The sequence below is a fragment of the Carassius auratus genome, unplaced genomic scaffold, assembly GCF_003368295.1.
Source record: "Carassius auratus strain Wakin unplaced genomic scaffold, ASM336829v1 scaf_tig00217029, whole genome shotgun sequence".
Classification (NCBI taxonomy): Eukaryota; Metazoa; Chordata; class Actinopteri; order Cypriniformes; family Cyprinidae; genus Carassius; species Carassius auratus.
In genome coordinates this window covers 149,385-168,422 of record NW_020528861.1, presented here as the reverse complement: position 1 = coordinate 168,422, position 19,038 = coordinate 149,385, and the positions used below count along the sequence as shown (strand labels likewise).

At 38.0% G+C, this 19,038-nt stretch overlaps 1 protein-coding gene across 1 annotated transcript; it reads left to right on the top strand.

Moving 5' to 3' along the window:
* Positions 1-645: 645 nt before the first annotated feature.
* LOC113099756 (deoxynucleoside triphosphate triphosphohydrolase SAMHD1-like) lies at positions 646-18,567 on the top strand. The gene is made up of 15 exons (XM_026264701.1): positions 646-741; positions 1,332-1,426; positions 5,386-5,546; positions 5,762-5,877; positions 6,350-6,421; positions 6,619-6,650; positions 6,743-6,886; positions 6,967-7,067; positions 7,379-7,487; positions 15,716-15,807; positions 15,969-16,081; positions 16,267-16,403; positions 16,488-16,580; positions 16,656-16,760; positions 18,358-18,567. The coding sequence occupies exons 1-15, from the start codon at positions 654-656 to the stop codon at positions 18,520-18,522; spliced, it is 1,623 nt and encodes a 540-aa protein (XP_026120486.1). The 5' UTR covers positions 646-653; the 3' UTR covers positions 18,523-18,567.
* Positions 18,568-19,038: the final 471 nt, after the last annotated feature.

Genomic DNA, 19,038 nt, shown 5'->3' with positions numbered 1-19,038 from the left:
GCTCATAATTGTATAGTGTTTTCAGCAGTAGTCCATCTAATGTGTCTCATGGCATTGAACAAACTGAACAGTTGTCAGAGACACACCTTCATAATGAACATGTATGTCATGTATTAGCACAAAACATTACCTTGTGATTAAATTGCTTAGCATTTTTGTAGCCTATGATAGGCTGAATTTTGTTTGTTTTTTATTATTTTCATTATTTGTTGAGCACCCAATGTCCAGCATTGTGTGGCTGATGTGCAGTTTTGTTTAGTATACATCTCTGTGCAATCACAATATACGCCTCCAAACACATGCTGTTTACATTTATGCATTTATCAGACACTTTTATCCAAAGTGACTTACAGTGCTTTCAATCTAACATTATTTTTACCTAACATGTGTTCCCTGGGAATTGAACCCACAGTCATTTGCACTGAGATCCCAATGCTCTACCACTGAGCCACAGGAACACACTAACACCATCATCTAAACAATGAAACCAGGCTGGTCTGAGACACACCCTCATAATGACAAGACTTTCCTGAACGTGTATTCCTGCAAATAAGTTGAGCTGCTGGAGCTGTGAAATCTCTAAGCAGATAGACAGACCTTTATTGCTTCATCCGAGTTTTCTTAAAACCCACAATTATAAAATAAAAGAGAAGATGCCTCGAGCTGAACCAACCAGAAAAACTCTCTCCGATTACAGGAAAAGTCTCCAGGATCTAAAAAAGTCCTATGAAGCAAGTGAAGGTAAGTGAAGAAAGATGTGTTTTGTGTGGATGTAAACGTAAGGTTCATTTGCGCAGAGAGTAATTTTCTGTTTTCAAAATAGGCTTCAAGGAATTCGATTACTGAAAAATGAAGCAACACACTATATCCAGTCTTTCAACTGCTGTCATCACATAACCTGTTCTGTAAAGACAGTAAACCCGATAGATTTATCAAGGTAGAAAGACAGCCTACTGTTTTGCAAGAGGAAAATCCACCCACAGGAACTACGTCAGAGAGACATAAACAGAACATCATCTACTCGAATCCCTAAAACTAGTCACACTACTTGAATATCAATTCAGCATAAATTTTGTATGGGACAATTTTATATACGTGTTATATTATATTAGTGAATGTTAGTGGTATTATTAATGTATTATCCTGCACATATTATATATATACTTTGCTACGTGTACTGTGTAAGGGTAGCCGAGATTTGCCATAGCAATTGCATACAGCATATATATATATATATATATATATATATATATATATATATATATATATATATATATATATATATATATATTATCATTATACTGAGGATTTAAAGTGTCATTCCTTTTCAGAGCCTGAGAAACAACAGTTATGGGAGATTATCAAGGATGAATTGCAGGACATCCTGAAGAAATACTCTTTAAACTTCTCAAAAGAACAAATGAAGGTAAAAAAAAAATATTATGATGATGGTATCATTTTATTCTCACTTCCATGCAGAAACATAACAGTCTATAGTTATGTTGTCAACAGTATTCATTTAGTAAATAATTATTTGTTATCTTTAAACTGAAATGGCAAGTCATCACATTATGTCAGTGTGAATTTCATTTCCAGTTGCCTTAAATTAGCTCAGTCATCTTATAAATATCGATATTTCTCAACTTATAATTAGAGAGTACTTCACTTAAAATGTTCTCTTTTTTTCAACTCATATAATGTGGGAAATACACTCAAACTTAGTCTATTGTTGTCCATCCTCAACCTAACCACAGGCTCTACTCTTCACCACAACGGTAACACTACAAAACCAACATAATAGAAACCTTTGTAAGTTCTGACATAACACAACATTCAAGTACTAACTTAAGTCCCTCTATGTTAATCTTGTAAAAAACACACAAAATAACACTCAATTTCTACATTTATTTATTTCCCTTGTTTTCTGATGCAAAGCATGCTGGGAACTTGAAAACGCAATCATTTTAAGTTCACCTTACTACAGTAACATTTTTAGTTTACAGAACTTATTTAAATTAAGTCCAATGAACTTTCATTATTATTTGAGTGCAATTAACTAATTTAATTTGATTCATTTCACTGTTTGGTTTTACAGTGATGGGCCCAATACATTTGCACACATTTATCTAGATCCACCTTGAGGTGTTTTGTGTGATGCTTGGTGCTGAACAATGGTGCCCAATAGTTGTGTCCAATGTTTCTACATTTTATATATGTGTTATAATGGATTACTTTCATGTTGTAGACCAAGAAAAATCATTTGATTTACAGTTGAGATATGGGTTTTCACAGAAGCTAAATAAATTCTTAAATGATAAACTTCACAATCAAGCCTTTAAATCATTTTTTTAAGAAAGGGATGAGTCAGAAGTAAAAATTATTATATAAATTAAAAAAGGGGGTTGTGGGTGGATTCTAGCATTATTCTGAACAAAAACTGCAGATGAGATTAATGAAAATGCCCATTCCTCTGCCAGCAGAAGCACTTTTGGAACGTCACAACTATAGTGGTTTTCCCGGTGATAGCTATAAACAAAGCAGTGCTCATAAACACTACTTCATCAGATAAAATGAAAATGCCATTGAAACTTTTCTGGAGACAGTTAATTCCATTCAGAAACTCATTCATATATATATATATATATATATATATATATATATATATATATATATATATATAATACCCCACAGATCATTTATCATTTCAAAAATGCCTATTTTGAGTGAAAGCAGAAACATAATTTTTTTTCGTGCCTGTCTCTTTAAATGCAAATGAGCTGCTGCTCCCTGCCCTCTTTTCCAGAATAGAACAAAGGGTCCTCGCTGCAGCCTGTCATGATGACATTAGCTGGATCAGATCCTATATGTATTGGATGTTTGATGCATCTGTGCAGTATTGGACTTATCATGCATGCGCAAACTGGGACTGTCAGTGAAGCTAGTATTTAATGTAAATAGAGTGGGGGATATATGACATCACCCTGGAGGTGGATCGGCTGTTACCTCGACAAAAAGCCTATAGGATTCGCAAAAAATAAGCTCTGTGTTCAACCATAGTTCATGAAACTTACACGTTTTGTCTATCAAGGTAATCTTCACAAAGTAATATAACTTTGATAAATTTTGAAGCCTAAATAAAAGCACCAGAATTTAAAAGCTAAACTCAGCCTACAATTGATCTACAGCACCACGGGCGCTCGACTTCAGCGTCACCACCTCCACGCTTCGCACAATGTTTTCTAACTTATTTTTAATGTGTACACTGAAAAGGATTTACTCTGTATATGAATTTTAATTCACACTACATGAACCTTTTCATATAAATTGGAATAAATACAAAACTAGATCCAAAACTAAAACTGAAATGAGACATTAATAATAAACAGTATAGTGAATAAATAAAATTATCATAACTAGAGTGAGTGAGTTTTTGGATATGGTCAGATTAAACTTATTTTAGTGAATAAAGTACCACATTTAATCTTTGTTAGGCTAGGTAAGTTACACAAAATATTATTTTATCCTTGCTTTTACACAGCAAAAAAATCTGAGAGAAATTAACTCTGATGGGAGTACATGTGAGACCACACTCAAATTAAAATCTGACTTTAAAATTTTAGGGGTCAAGAGCCCAACTATAGCAAAAACTGACCACTATAATGGTGACACCATTAAAATAGTGATTTTCGTCTTTGTTGATTCTGCATGTTAACATCAGGTCTCATCAATAATGGTCAATCATCACTCAATTAATCACTTAATTATCTCATTAACTTTAACTCAGATTCAGTGTTAATTTAACACTCCTATTTTAACACTTTCACACTCTTGAGTGTGGTCTCACATGAATTCCCAGCAGAGTTAATTTCACTCAGATTTTTTGCTGTGTAGGAAATCATCAATCTATGCTTTCTAACAGCTTCATGTGGCCATAAACATTTAAATTTAATGTGGCTTTAATTGCTATACATAGTTAAGGTTACTTTCACCATGACTAAGCCATTAAATGTGGTGTTTACATGGAAAATTCGTAGTATGAGTTTAACTTACAAAGTCAGAGTCTCCGCATCAGTAGGAAAGTGATAAAACAAGCATCTTCTATCTGAAGACTTGTGTTCCATTACAGGACAAAAAAAAAAAAAAAAAAAAAACATTGTCGACCAACAATATAAAATACTGGAAACAATTAATTAGTTATACTACAATTAATTGTATTACAAATTATACTACTACTGGAAAACACTGCAAATTGATCAACTGTTTGGCGTGATGACATTAATGCCTCTGACAGTGCCCACAGTCCCATTTAGCAACTTGCTAGCAACCATCTTTTAAAGAAACACAACAATTAAAAAAAGTCACGAGTGGGGTGTAAGCAGTCTGTTTTATGTCGTAGAATAAAATGTGAAAGTATCTTATTTTAGGAATTTAACAAAAAAAAAAAAAAAAAAAAAAAATTTTAAAAAAGGTCTATTTTAACTAAATATAAATTGGTTATGTAAATACTTAATTTAAGAAAGGAAATTATACATTAGGCCCTTGGCTTTTTTGGGCCCAAGGGGGTCACCTGTTTTTGCCTAATGGGTAAGTCCGCCTTTGGTCAGTGTGTTAAAAGTTTCCTCAATTTGTGTACATAAAGAGGAATCACTTCAATGGGAGGAACTATTTGTGAAGAAAGTTTTGCTCCAACAACAAAACAAACACTTATAAATGAACTCAGAGCAGAGCAGGGGGGTGCACTGGGATTGGGATCCTGGATTAAAATCTTGTGGCAATTGGGCAGGGATCCCGCCTTCAAAGATTTTGCGTATTACAAGAATAATGGAGTTACACAAGTTACGGTTTTCTACAGTAGTGGGTGTATGTGTTTGGTCATATGCTTTTTATTGAAATAAAAATAATTGAGTTAAATTTGGAAACGTTCACTACAGTTATAAACTGAAAGCCTCCGCTCTGCTCCATACAGGAGTTGACTGACAAAACCATGCTGAAGGATTTGCTTCTCAACAGATCCTGTGCTCCTTGACAAACTCATTGACAAATATTTGATTTTATAAGATGTGCTCCCTTTACGCAGAGTGAGCATGATTACAAAATTGAAAGTGAAAATTGAACAGCAAGCTCTCATTCAAAAGCAATTTCAAAAGCGGAATACACGTGTTGTAGAAGCAGGATTAAAAAAAAACTGACCAGAGCAGATTTCTGTTTCTGAATGAATCAGATCAGCCAATGAATCATTGGAAATCAGTTGAGCGAATGATTCAATGACTCACTCATAAACCCAGCTAACAGGGAATATCCTCAGAACTTCGTACATTGAGTCACAAATTCATTTTAGTGAGATAAACCAGGGATTTATTTATCTTTTCTTTTTTTATCCTGTAGATCTTCAATGACCCCATTCATGGACACATGGAGCTGCACCCCCTGCTGGTGAAGATCATTGACACTCCTCAGTTTCAGAGACTCAGACACATCAAACAGCTGGGAGGAACATATCTGGTGTATCCGGGTGCTTCTCACAATCGCTTTGAACACTCACTTGGGTGAGACTGAATTAATAATACCATATTCAAAATAAAAAATTAAATAATAATAATAAAAAAGGTAAGGCATGCTCTTCCATGTGATGAATAACAGTCACATGACATGCAAGCAAAAAAAAAAGAACATTATTAATCTTTTTGTAAGATTCGGTGCTTTCGATTTTGTTAAGGTAAAGTCACGCGGGTGTGTGTGTGTGTGTGTGTTTGTGTTTTAGTGTGGCACATTTATCAGGACGTCTGGTAAAAGTTCTTCACAACAATCAGCCAGAGCTCAAAATTACCAAACAGGATTTCCTGTGTGTTCAGATCGCTGGTCTGTGTCACGACTTGGGTGAGTAGTGATAATACTTATTTATGAACTATTTATACTGGAATCTTCATCTCTTGTTATTTTTAACATTTTATTTTCTCCAAAATTGTTGTTCCAAAGTTAATAAATACTAAGAATACATTTAATTGAATACTATTTTTGTATTTGTAATGGTGTCCATTTCACCCAAACCTTCATAAACTTCAGCAGAGATTTATGTTGACCTTAGCTACACAGTACAGTGATAAGTACAGTAATAGTTATTACTGATAGTTTTGTGATATTTGAAACAAAAGGGAAACAGAGTTTAGTGGCCCAAAACTAGAATCCCGTTTAAGTGTATAAATTTGAAAAACAAGAAGATACTGCAAGTTTCAAACGGTGATTATCACTTTTAGAGATCATGTGCAAAATGGACATAAAGACACATAAGACAGAAAAAGAGACATAAGACTGCAAAACATGCATTTTCTTTTCTTTTTCTTTTTTTAAGGTCATGGTCCGTTTTCTCATGTATTTGATGGTCTGGTTATTCCAGGAGCCAAAAAAATGAAAAAATTAAGAGGTAAGTGGCAGTGTGACATGAAATCTAATCAGAAGATTCTGTGGACAAGTTTCCTCTCAAATCATTGTTACATTTTGACATGTAGAACTACTGTAAATGTATGCCTTGTAAATATTACTGGAAAAGTGTGTAATAAACTTAAATCAAATATAATGTACAATATGACTTTCAACCTGAGAGCTGCTACTTTTTCTTAGGGCTGCATGATGACATCCCTGAAAACTGGAAGGTAAGCGCAAACACACTGCTCATGCAGCCAAAGCAACTGGTTGTGTATTACATGTATTCATGATGCCATCTATGTTTCTGTATTTACTGCAGCATGAGCAGATGTCAGTCCAGATGTTCGATGACATTGTGAGGAGTCTGAAGGCTGAGAATGAAGATGTGATGAAAGAACATGGACTGGATGATAGAGACATCACCTTCATTAAAGAGTTAATCGAAGGGGCAAAAACCTCAGAGGTACAGACTGATACTCTTTATGGTGTGTTTATAAAATCGACAGTTCAGTAGAATGAAGTCTGAACCGCTCTTCTGTTCAGTGGAGATACGAGGGCAGAGATGAAGACAAATCCTTCCTGTATGAGATTGTAGCAAATAAACAGAATGGCATCGATGTGGACAAATGGGACTATTTTGCACGGTAAATATTAGAAATTTTGCACAGATGCAAGGGCTGTTGATGTCATGTGACTAATGTCTCTGGATCTGTAGGTAAATGGCAATACTGATTGGCTGAATCACTAATGATTATTCTGAGATGTGACGTCACAAATGCCAGACAAATATAAAACCATTACTCACTTTAAGAGCCTACTATGGTGTAATCATTTTAGTAATGTACATATTCACAGCTGTACTTTTACCATGTCTTATCTTATTACAAGCTGTGATAAAGATGATCCTATTATTTATGCATCCACTGTGTTTTCATATTGAATACTTATTTGACAGAGACTGTCATCACCTGGGCATTCGAAACAGTTTTGACCATCAACGTCTGCTGAAGTTTGCTCGAGTCTGTGAAGTGAACGAAAGAAATCACATCTGCTTCAGAGACAAGGTGCCTCATACAATCATCACACATTATTTCAAACCAAACACACCCACTCTGTGTATGGCATATAACGGTAGGGCTGCACGATTATGACAAAAATCATATTTGTTGATAATTCCCTTGAAATAGTAATTGTGATTATCGATTACAATTATCACAATTTACATTGAATGATGCAACTGCATGACATAATTTTACATGAAAATAAACAATATGAAAACACTCTAACTGAAAAACTTTTAGTGCTATAGTATTAAGCCTAAAATGTCAACTATAAATCTAATTGGTTTCTTCTTAAAATTATAAAAAATAAAAAAATATTGTAATATTATAGTGGTATTCTAATGTTACACTAAAACTAAATTATAAATAATGGGAAAAACCCTTAAGATAACATGTAGAAAGAAAAAAATGCATCTTAAGCAGAAAAACATAAGTGTACTTTGAAAGATTAATTGCCGCTTTGACCGATTAATTGCCGATTAAGTACTAACCTGATTCCAAAAAAGTTGGGACACTGTAGAATTTGTGAGTAAAAACAGAATGGAATAATTTACAAATCTCATAAATTTATATTTTATTCACAATAGAATATAGATAACATATCAAATGTTGAAAGTGAGACATTTTGAAATGTCATGCCAAATATTGGCTCATTTTGGTTTACATGAGAGCTACACATTCCCAAAAAGTTGGGACGAGGCCATGTTTACCACTGTGTGGCATCCCCTCTTCTTTTTATAACAGTCTGCAAACGTCTGTGGACCGAGAAGACAAGTTGCGCCAGTTTAGGAATAGGAATGTTGTCCCATTCTGGTCTAATACAGGCTTCTAGTTGCTCATCTGCCTTAGTTCTTCTTTGTCACATCTTCCTCTTCATGATGTGCTAATTTTTTTTCTATGGGTGAAAGATCTGGACTGCAGGCTGGTCATTTCAGTTCCTGGATCCTTCTTCTACGCAGCCATCATGTTGTAATTGATGCAGTATGTAGTCTGGCATTGTCATGTTGGAAATTGTAAGGTCTTCCCTTAGAGGGACGACTGTATGGGAGCATATGTGGATCTAGAACTTGGATATACCTTTCAGCATTGATGGTGCCTTTCCAGATGTGTAAGCTGCCCATGCTACACGCACTCATGCAACCCCATACCATCAGAGATGCAGGCTTCTGAACTGAGCGCTGATAACAACTTGGGTTGTCCTTGTTGTCTTTAGTCCGGATGACATGGTGTCCCAGTATTCCAAAAATAACTTCAAATTTTGATTTGTCTGACCGCAGAACAGTTTTCCACTTTGCCACAGTCCATTTTAAATATGTTACGTGAAAGATAATCAGATGAAAGTTGACAGTACCCTCCCCCATAGGAACGCCTACTGGCGTTCACAGACTATCCTACCTGTCGATTGTAATCATTGATAAGGGAGTGATCCAGGATGTCCCTAGCAGGTACCCATCTTCTCTCCTCCGGACCGTAACCTTCTCAGTCCACCAAGTACTTGAATCCACGTCCCCTCCATCTCGAGTACGGAATATGGTTCACCGAATATGTCGGTTCCTCGTGTGAATGAAACACGGGTTTAATCTTTGATACATGGAAGGCGAGATGAATCTTCCTGTATGTTGGTAGAAGTTTGAGTTGGACAGAAAAAAGGCCAATACATTTTGGAGCTAACTTGTTAGATATGGAGCAGAACCGAATGGTTTTGGTAGAAAGCCACACTTTTTGAACCACAACTTATATGGGAGGCTTCGACCGGTGGCGATCGGTCTGGGCCTTGGTGTGCTCCCCCACCTGAAGAAGAGTCTCACAGGCTCTACTCCAAGTGTGGCGGCACCTCTGGATGAAGGCATGGGCAGAGAGGACCCCGACATCGGATTTAAGACTGGAAAAAATAGGTGGCTGGTAACTTAAGCTACATTCAAACGAAGAAAGGCCTGTGGATGACACTGGTAACGAGTTATGAGCATACTCAACCATAGAGAGTTGCTGACTCCAAGAGGAAGGATTCTTGGATATCAAACATTGCAACACTCTCTCCAAATCTTGGTTGGCTCTCTCGGTTTGGCCATTGCTTTGGGGATGGAACCCCGAAGATAGACTGACAGTCACACCCAGTAACTTACAAAACTCCTGCCAAAATTTGGACACAAATTGGGGTCCTCTGTCGGAAACCATGTCCATCAGGAGGGCATATAGCTGAAAGACATGATGTATGACAGTTACCGCTGTGACCTTGGCAGATGGTAATTTGGGAAAGGGAATAAAATGAGCCGCCTTCGAGCACCGGTCCACTGCGGTCAAAACTACCATTTTCCCCTGTGAGGGTGGTAATGAAATCTAGAGCATTGTGGGACAAAGGTCTCAAAGGGACTGACAGCGGTTGGAGTTGCCTATCTGGGGGTCGATTGGAAGTCTTACCAGTGGCACAAACCGAACAAGCCAAAACAAAATTATGAATGTAATGAGCCATCAACAGCCACCAGAATCGTTGCTTGACAAAAAAACTGGTGTCATTAACTCCTGGATGACACACAACGTTGGAACAATCCCCACACTGAATGACGTTGGACCTTAACCCCTCCGGCACAAATTTTCTATTCGGTGGGCAATAGGTCGGAGGCGTTACCACTTCTGCCGTTCTGACCCTCGATTCAATCACCCATGTCAGAGTGGAGACCACTAATATCTCTGGTAAAATACACTCGGGAGTAGATGGGCATTCAGAAAGATCAAAAATATGTGACAAAGAATCGGTTTGACATTTTTGGAATCAGGGGTGTATGAAAGAGAAAAATCTAATCGTCCAAAAAAAAGTGCCCACCGAGCCTGCCAGTTAAGTCTTTTAGCAGACCTGATATATTCCAGGTTCTTATGGTCAATCCAACTGATAAAAGGTACCCCCGACCCTTCTAACCAATGACAGCATTCTTCCAACACTAATTTGACTGCCAACTACTCTTTGTTCCCAATATCCAAATCACGTTTGGCGGGTGATAAACAATGGGGAAAAAATGCACAGGGATGCATCTTGTCGTCTGTGGAAGGACGTTGAGATAGAACTGCACCTACCCCCACCTCTGACGCATCGACCTCCACCATGAAGTGATGTGAAGGATCAGGGGCTATGAGAATAGCGAATACAGCCTCAGCTGTATCAGACAACCTGAATGTCATTCTGGTGGAGGTCAAGGCAGTCAGAGGAACGGCTAGTTGGCTGAAATTGTGCATGAAACTCCAATAAAAATTGGCAAACCCCAGAAACCTCTGTAGGGCCTTATGGGAATCTGGACTTGGCCAATCTACCACAGCCTTAACCATGTCAGGATCCATATGTACTCCCTCAGATGAGATGATGTATCCTACAAAAGAAACAGACTGTGCATGAAAATTGCATTTCTCCACCTTGACAAAAAAACTATTCTCTAGCAGCCTCTGAAGCACTCTTCTGACATGCTGAATGTGTTCCTGGAAAGAAGATGAAAAAATCTATATGTCATCCAGGTAGACATATATGAATTGATCTACCATGTCTCTAAACACGTCATTCATGAGTGCCTGGAAAACTGCTGGGGAATTGGAAAGGCCGAACGGCATAACCAAATATTAAAAATGCCCTCTGGGGGTGTTAAAAGCGGTTTTCCATTCATCCCCCTTTCCGAATGTGAACCAAATGATAAGCATTACGGAAATCCAATTTTATGAAAACGGATGCTCCCTGCAACCTCTCGAAAGCTGAATACATCAACAGCAAAGGATAGGTATGCTTTAACGTGATGTTGTCCAGTCCTAGTTAATCAATACAAGGCCGCAAGGAACCATCCTTCTTCCCCACAAAAAAAGAACCCCGCCCCCGCTGGAGAAGAGGAAGGTCGGAAGAACCCCGCTGCTAGAGAACCAGAAATATATTTCTCCATGGCCTCCCTCTCGGGAGCAGAAAGAGAGTAAAGCTTGCCTTTAAGCGGAGACTTACCTGGCAATAAATATATAGCACAGTCATAGGCACAATGCAGAGGGAGAGAAGCAGCACGGGACTTACTGAAGACTTCCCTCAGATCCAGGTACTCCACGGCACGTTTGATATGTCCACTGCCTTCTCCTGAAACACAGAAACAGAAACAGAAGGACAAGCAGACACAAGAGTCTAAGGGAATATTTGGGGCCTGGAGAAGTTGTGTCATGCCCTGATATTTGTGCTTTTTTCAGTTTCTTATAAATATGTAAATGGGTAAAGTCTAATCTCACTGTAATCAACACAAACTGGGCTATAATAATATGTGAAATGCATGCATGTACATGATTGTATTTTTGAGAAACAAAATTTTATGCGTGGTTAGTGAAAAACTAAAAATGTTAAATCACTTGAATAAGGCCATAAAACACATAAAGAACAATGGTTCCCGGGATTTTTGAGAACTGGAGCTTGTAGCCTAGAATTTTTCTTTCTAAATGATGTGAAAATCATCTTGTTTACTCACTTACAGAAAACAATACATTGATTTAAATTTTCTAAGACACTTTTTGTTGGTAAAAGTCATATGCGAGTAGGAGTCAACTATCATGAATATCATTGTGATTTACACCTGAGGAGACAAAGGCCTGCATAATGAGCTGCATAATGAGCCTCTCATTCAGCTGTGCCACTGAGTGAGGAGTTACAAGAAAGAATGTGAGGACAAAATAAATCTATATAATTTTATGTTTGTAGTTTATTGAGAATATATTTAATTATCCCACAACATAATTTAATATCCACTTGGGGGAGCAGTTAAACAGTTTATTAGGAACAATCAAAACTGACTTTCAAACTATTTTTTTGGCATCCTTACTCCAGTCACACAATCCTTCAGAAATCCTTTTAACAATCTTATTTTCTACAAAAAAAAAAAAAAACATTTATTATTATTATCATAATCGTTATTATTATTATTAATGTTGAAAAGAGCTGAGAATATTTTTCAGGTTTTTTAGGGGGAATAAATTGAAAGAACTGCATTGTTTTTACATTTGTTACAGTTATCTCTATTTGTTACATTTATATTATTTACATCAAGCTTGAATGAATGGTATAGTATTGTATATTGTTATTGAAACTTCATAATATTTCACTTGATTATACATTTAGTCAGGAATTATAGTTTGGAAAAAGTATTTGGAAAAAGTCTAACTAGTAAAATGTTTACACGTTATGTGAAAACTAGTACAAGTATATAAATAAATAAAAAGAGACATACTCATGTTTATGATCTCTGCTGAATAAAGTGCTTCATTCTTTTTTCTGAGGAAATCCATTTCTCAAATCCTCAACCACATCACATCTTTTTGGGGTGAATTATGTCTTATTACTCTCATCATGAAGCAAACAGTAAAATAAAGAACTTGAAGAACAGTCTCGCTGCTTTTTCTTCTGTGTGGGTGTATTCAGCGCGGGGGCGTGGTCACATTAGATACAATGAAGGGAGACATGAAAAACAGACATCGCGTTGTTTTCATATGGATTACTTTATCACAGAATATCTGTTTTCTGCGACATTTGTTTAGTAGACATGTCAGGCTTTCTATAGATATATCTCTCATGTCTCTTCGTTGAGTATTCACGGAGTTACAGTTCATTTTAATGACATGTTTGTAAATGAAGATCAGCGCAGACAAAGGCTGCAGACAGCACACTTTGTTTGTTATCTTTATTTTATAAGTGCACAAAGTTCTGTTGTTATTATGTCTGTATCCAAAACAAAAGTAGACCGTTTACAGATTTGATTGATGTATTGCTCTTATCTGTACGATTAAAACTGAAAGTGTAATTTAAGTTCTTTTCGGGGTTATCAGGAGAAAATGACTCAAAACGCGTATCCGCGTTAATCGTCTTCAAAGGGTTAAGTGCTGGTGCCAATCCACCCTGGGGTTGTGTTGAGTAAGCCAGGGGTGACCGAGAACTATGGGTGCCAGAGGGGAGTCCATGAGGAAAACCGTGATGGTCTCAGTGTGGTTGCCTGATGTGGTAAGGGTTATTGGACAGGTAGTAAGGGAGATACTGGGGAGTTTCTGTCCACTAACAGAGACCTGTCTGGTGAGTGGTGTGATGGGGTGGTGGAATTTCTGGGCAAAGTGAGTGTACATAAAATTAACCTTGGCTCTGGAGTCCAGTAAAGCTTGGCAGGTGTGAGTGTGATTGGCCCATCTCAGTCTTACCGGAAGAAGAGTGGATTGTGAGGACTTCTCGGCCCAGATCCCACCCGATAGTAGCCTATTCAATACTATCGGGCCTGCTCTTTTACTGGACACGAATGTAGGAAATGGCCCTTTCCTCCACAGTATAGACAAAGTCTTCCGGATCTCCCTACGTCCATGGGCTCAGGATCAGCGGCGGGGCCGACCGTGTCTCCCTCGCTGGTTGATTGGCCTTCAGCGCCTCCGGATCTGCGGTTAGGATGAGTGCACTGCTCAAGATGGTTGTGACTAGGATATACATGCAACACCAGGTTGACAAGTCTGTTGAGACTCTGGGGGAGGTCCAAGATGTATATTTACCTTTGGATACGGTCAACCAACCCATGCAAGAACATATCCTACTGCACCTCTTCGTTCCATCTGCACTCTGCCGCCGACGTCCTGAACTCGATGGAGTAGTCAGCTACCATATGATCACCTTGTCTTAGATCCGCAAGGAGTCTGGCAGCATCCTTGCCTGTTACCGCACAGTCGAGGACCCTCTTCATCTCGGTGGCGAGTGCCTGGAACAAGGTGCAGCTTGGGTCCTTGGTTTCCCACACCGCCGTCCCCCATAGCGCCGCCTGACCAGTGAGAAGGGTGAGTACAAACACCACCTTGGACTCTTCTCTCTCAAAGGTCCTGGGATGTAGGGAAAAGTGCATAGAACATTGCGTGAGAAAGGCTCTGCAAAAATCGGGCTCACCAGCATAGCTCTGATGAATGGGCAGGCACGGTTCAGGTTGGTTACTCGGATCCAATGGTGTGGGGGGCGCAGTGGGATTACTCAGGAGTTGGAACTTTTGGGAGAGCTCGGACACCTGCGTCATAAGCGCTTGCACAGCGTGCCCCGTGGTGGAGATACTCTCCTGCTGCTGATCCATACAAGCAATACTGTGGTTGATGAACTCAGTGAAGTGGAACTTGCTGCATCCATAATGATGGTAAGATCGTTCTGTTACGTGAAACATAAGCGGATGAAAGTCGCAAGTAAAATGACTCTTTATTGAGATTACAGCAAAGGTCTTCCTGTTGCAGCCAGCAGGAGAGTGGTGGCACAGGGACTTCGATGGGCAATCCAGTTGAGATGAGTGATGACAGTGAAGAATTCCCCGGAGTGGTGAGTGATGAGTCAGGTGTAGAATCCACAATGAGACTGGAAAAGGTACAGCTTGACACAACAAACTCAATGTAGCCGAAGGAACACACAAGAAGAACTTAAACAGGAAACAAGACGGGGAAACTCCAACAAAGATCTAACATGATACGAAAGACAAGGCATTAAATAGGCTGGGGAAATAACATGCAGCTGCTGCTGATCACTGATGATCAGAGGTAATGCCCACATCAAACAATCAGCGTAATGAGAAACCCACACACACACAAACACACAAGACTAGGATGAGACAGCGGCTACCTTGACAAAATGAGCATAGGCCCAGAGAAAATGGCTGCGCTTCTGGATCATGTTTAGATATGGCTTCTTTTTTGACCTATAGAGTTATAGCGGGCAATGGCGAATGGCACGTGGATTTTTTTCACCGACAATGTTTTCCGGCCTTGACCCTTACGCACAGAGATTGTTCCAAATTCTCTGAATCTTTGGATGATATTATTTACTGTAGATGATGATAACTTTACACTATTTTACATTTTCTCTGAGAAACTCCTTTCTAATATTGCTCAACTATTTTTCTCCACAGCATTGAGGGAATTGTAATTGCGATTAGAAATTTGATTAATTGTCCAGCCCTAGCAGAAGCTCTATTAATATATACAGAATCTGTTATAGTTATATATCATGTCAGACATACTAATATGACTTTCAAATGAAGACTTTAAATTAAAGTATGTTTAAGTTAATTACATATCATCCTGCTTTTCTAAACCTGTGATACCATGTTTCTATTGTTTCTGTCCATGCCATGAGTCAGTGAGCTCCAGAATAACCCTTGAGGCCCTTGAGAATTTCTTTGTATAGACAAAAAACATTTCTCACACTATGATGTTTGTGTGTCTAACAGGAGGCTGATAATGTTTATGACATGTTTCGCACTCGATACACTCTCCATCGCCAGGCCTATCAGCACAAAATCTGCAACATCATTGAAGACATGTGAGTGTCTCTGTCTGGACAGTGGTGATATCTGTGCTTCTGATTTAAAAATCTTGCATTTCCAATTTTTCCTTTCCAGGATATTACACAAATTAGGTAACTGACTGCACACCTTATACATGTTTGAAACACTAACTCAGATGTATTTTTTTCTGTGTTAGGTTTGCAGAAGCACTTGTACAAGCTGATCGTGATCTTCATGAAGGAAAACCTGAAGATATGCTGAAGATTTCTGAAGCCATAAAGACAGCAGAGGACTACAGCAAACTCACAGGTCAGCAAAAAACACACACATACACACAAATATATATAAATTAAAGAAGTAATATGTGCCCTGTTATACCAAGATAAACACATTTCCTCTATTAAACACTTGTGGTAATGTGTCTCAGGACATACAATACAGGAAATAACAAATTTTTATTGATGATAATAATGACTCTTCTGTTCTTTTGTCAGATGAGATCTTTGAGCAGATATCGTCCTCCACTTCTGATAATCTGAAGAAATCCAGAGACATCTTGAACAAGATCATCAGAAGAAAACTGCCAAAGTTTGTTGGAGAAGCTCGACTGACTGAGAACAGCATGTCAAAGGTTAGACAGAAGTGAAAAGCACACTGGCTTACACTTTGATTAACCCTCTAGAACTGACAAGCCCTCTCGAATCTGAAATTTCAGGAAGAGCTGATGAAAACATGGAAAACAGCATTAGAGCAGTACAGACCTACAGACCTGACTGTTTCTCTGAACGCTGAAGATTTACCAGTTTATGTAAGTTATGTTTCAAACAATTCACATCTGCCTTCATATCTTCACAAACTAGCTATTTCATCTCTTCTTACTCAGGTGGTTGATCTGGATCATGGAATGAAGGACAAAAACCCCATTGAAAAGGTCTTTTTCTACAGCAAGAGGAAACCCAACGAAGCCTCTCCCATTAAAGATTATCAGGTACTCGACACTTTAACAGCGTTGCGACGACATGGCATGGCGACAAACACAAACGCAACTCTTCCTCTTCTCTGTCGGAGCACAACAAAACCACGCCCCCCTTTTTGTGTATTCATGTGGGCGGAGGTTAGTCAAAAAACTGTTCTAGTGACGTCATTAATTCAGGAACTAGAGGGATGTAGTCCAAACGGGTCGTTTTTTGTAGGCAAATTCTGTTAAATAAGGTAGGATTAGGGGTTAGCGTTTTTTGTTGCATAGTTTAGGAAACACTTTAATTGACACCAGTAAACCAGTAAAAACTTCAGAATCAGTTGTGGGGTGGAGTTTGCAGTGAAGTGGATTTGGGGAAAAACTGTGCATGCGTGTCGTGCGCCTGTCTCTCAATGGGAGGAAGCCACACCCTATTTTGGAGCTCCCACCCCATTTTGGGAGGAAGCCACACCCTATTTTGGAGCTCCCACCCCGTTTTGGAGATCCCGCCCCTATTTGGAGATCTCCAGGCTGCAGTTATACCATTCTTGCCATTCTCGCTCTGTCTGCACATCGTATGTGAACGCGCTGCTGATGTACCGTGTCTGCGCGTATCGGTGCACAGAGATATGCAAATACATTTGTTGACAGGCAGGTAGCAAAGCCAATCAAAATTCTCGGACCGAGTGTTGTGATGAGAATTTCATCCAGCATACATACAGTCGGCATCTAGTCATAGTTCGGGCCATGGTCTGGCATGGTGAGGGTGGAGTCGGCATGGGGGAAAACACAGCGGACATCGTGTATTTGAATGAAAAAAAATTTGTATTGCGAGTCATTGACGCCTATGACCGGCAATGATACATTGCAAAATGAACTGCAATAGCTTATGATTGCCCTTATTTAATTAAAAACTGGGTCAATGACCCAACCAAATGTCGTTTCCAGACATATTTTGTTATCTGGTTGAATCTCCAGGTAAAAATTATTATGAATGATATATTTATGCCACTTTCTGAAACAGAAAATAAGGCTGGATGGATATGGCAATTAAATTCTAAATACAAAAAAAAAAAAAAAAAGATTTAAAAAAATCCATATAAATAAGTACACATACATAAACTATCATGGAAACATATTTACAGAATATGAAATTAAATGTTGTTTTGGTTATTCTGAAATGCCTGAGCCAAAGTATTCGTCAAAGTGATTCAGCATAATGGCCTCAAAGAATGAATGCGTTCTCAAACAGCAGTCGTCCACCTCCAAAAAGCATTTTAACATGACAGCAGTTGTTGCTGCTCTGGGGAGCAAGTAATTTATTTAAATAAAATAGATTAAAAAAACATTAGCTTCTACTTCTGCAGTGAATTAGTCTTTTATTTGTGGTATTAGGCACCAGTCTATAAGGAAGTGGCGATTTTGTTTTATGCAATATTAAAATTTTGCGATATTCACAACTTTGGATTGAAACATCCAAATAAATAAGTAAATGAATGAACAAATAAACAATTAAATAATTAATAAACAAACAAGCAAATAAATAATAAATAAATAATTGCACACAGACTTGAACTTTGTATAAAATATTTTTGAAAACTGATTGTGTTACGTGTCTTATTTTCAGCTCTCCAGTTTCCTGCCAAATAGGTTTAATGAAGAGATGGTCAGAGTTTACTACAAACCATCTGATGATCAGGCAGCTGAAGATAAGAAGGAAGAGAAGAAGAAGGTGGAGGAGGCAGAGAAGTGCTTCCAGATGTGGTGTGGCTCCAATTTTGGAGTCAAATAGGCAGCTGAATAATTGACATATAAATATTTTCTGTTACTGTAACACAAAAATGATTTACTCAAAGAAATCATCTGCACGTTCAGTTAAAATCAGTTTTAAGGTAATGGTTTATAGTTATTTAATAATGCAAAAATTTAATCAAAAAAAAAAAAAAAAAAAAAGTAAATTCTGGTTGCAGAAATTGTTTTTTTTGTGTGCGTGTGTTGAGTTATGAGTTTTAAGATTGTGTAAGACTGATGAATGTGGAATTAATAAAAAAGGTTTAATTTATCTGTGTTGTATATTTATTTGCAAAAGGGAGCAGCTAAAATTTTGGAGTAAAACTTTGGTTTTCATATTTTAGGGATGTAAATGTATAATTTATATTATAATATATTTTATTATTTTCTTAAAGGGGTCATATGATGCGATTTCAATTGTTCCTTTCTCTTTGGAGTGTTACAAGGCCTTGCTCACAGCCTGTGTGTTTTGAGCAGTGAAGAGTAGTGCTTGCTGTTTGTCGTTTCTCTGATTACA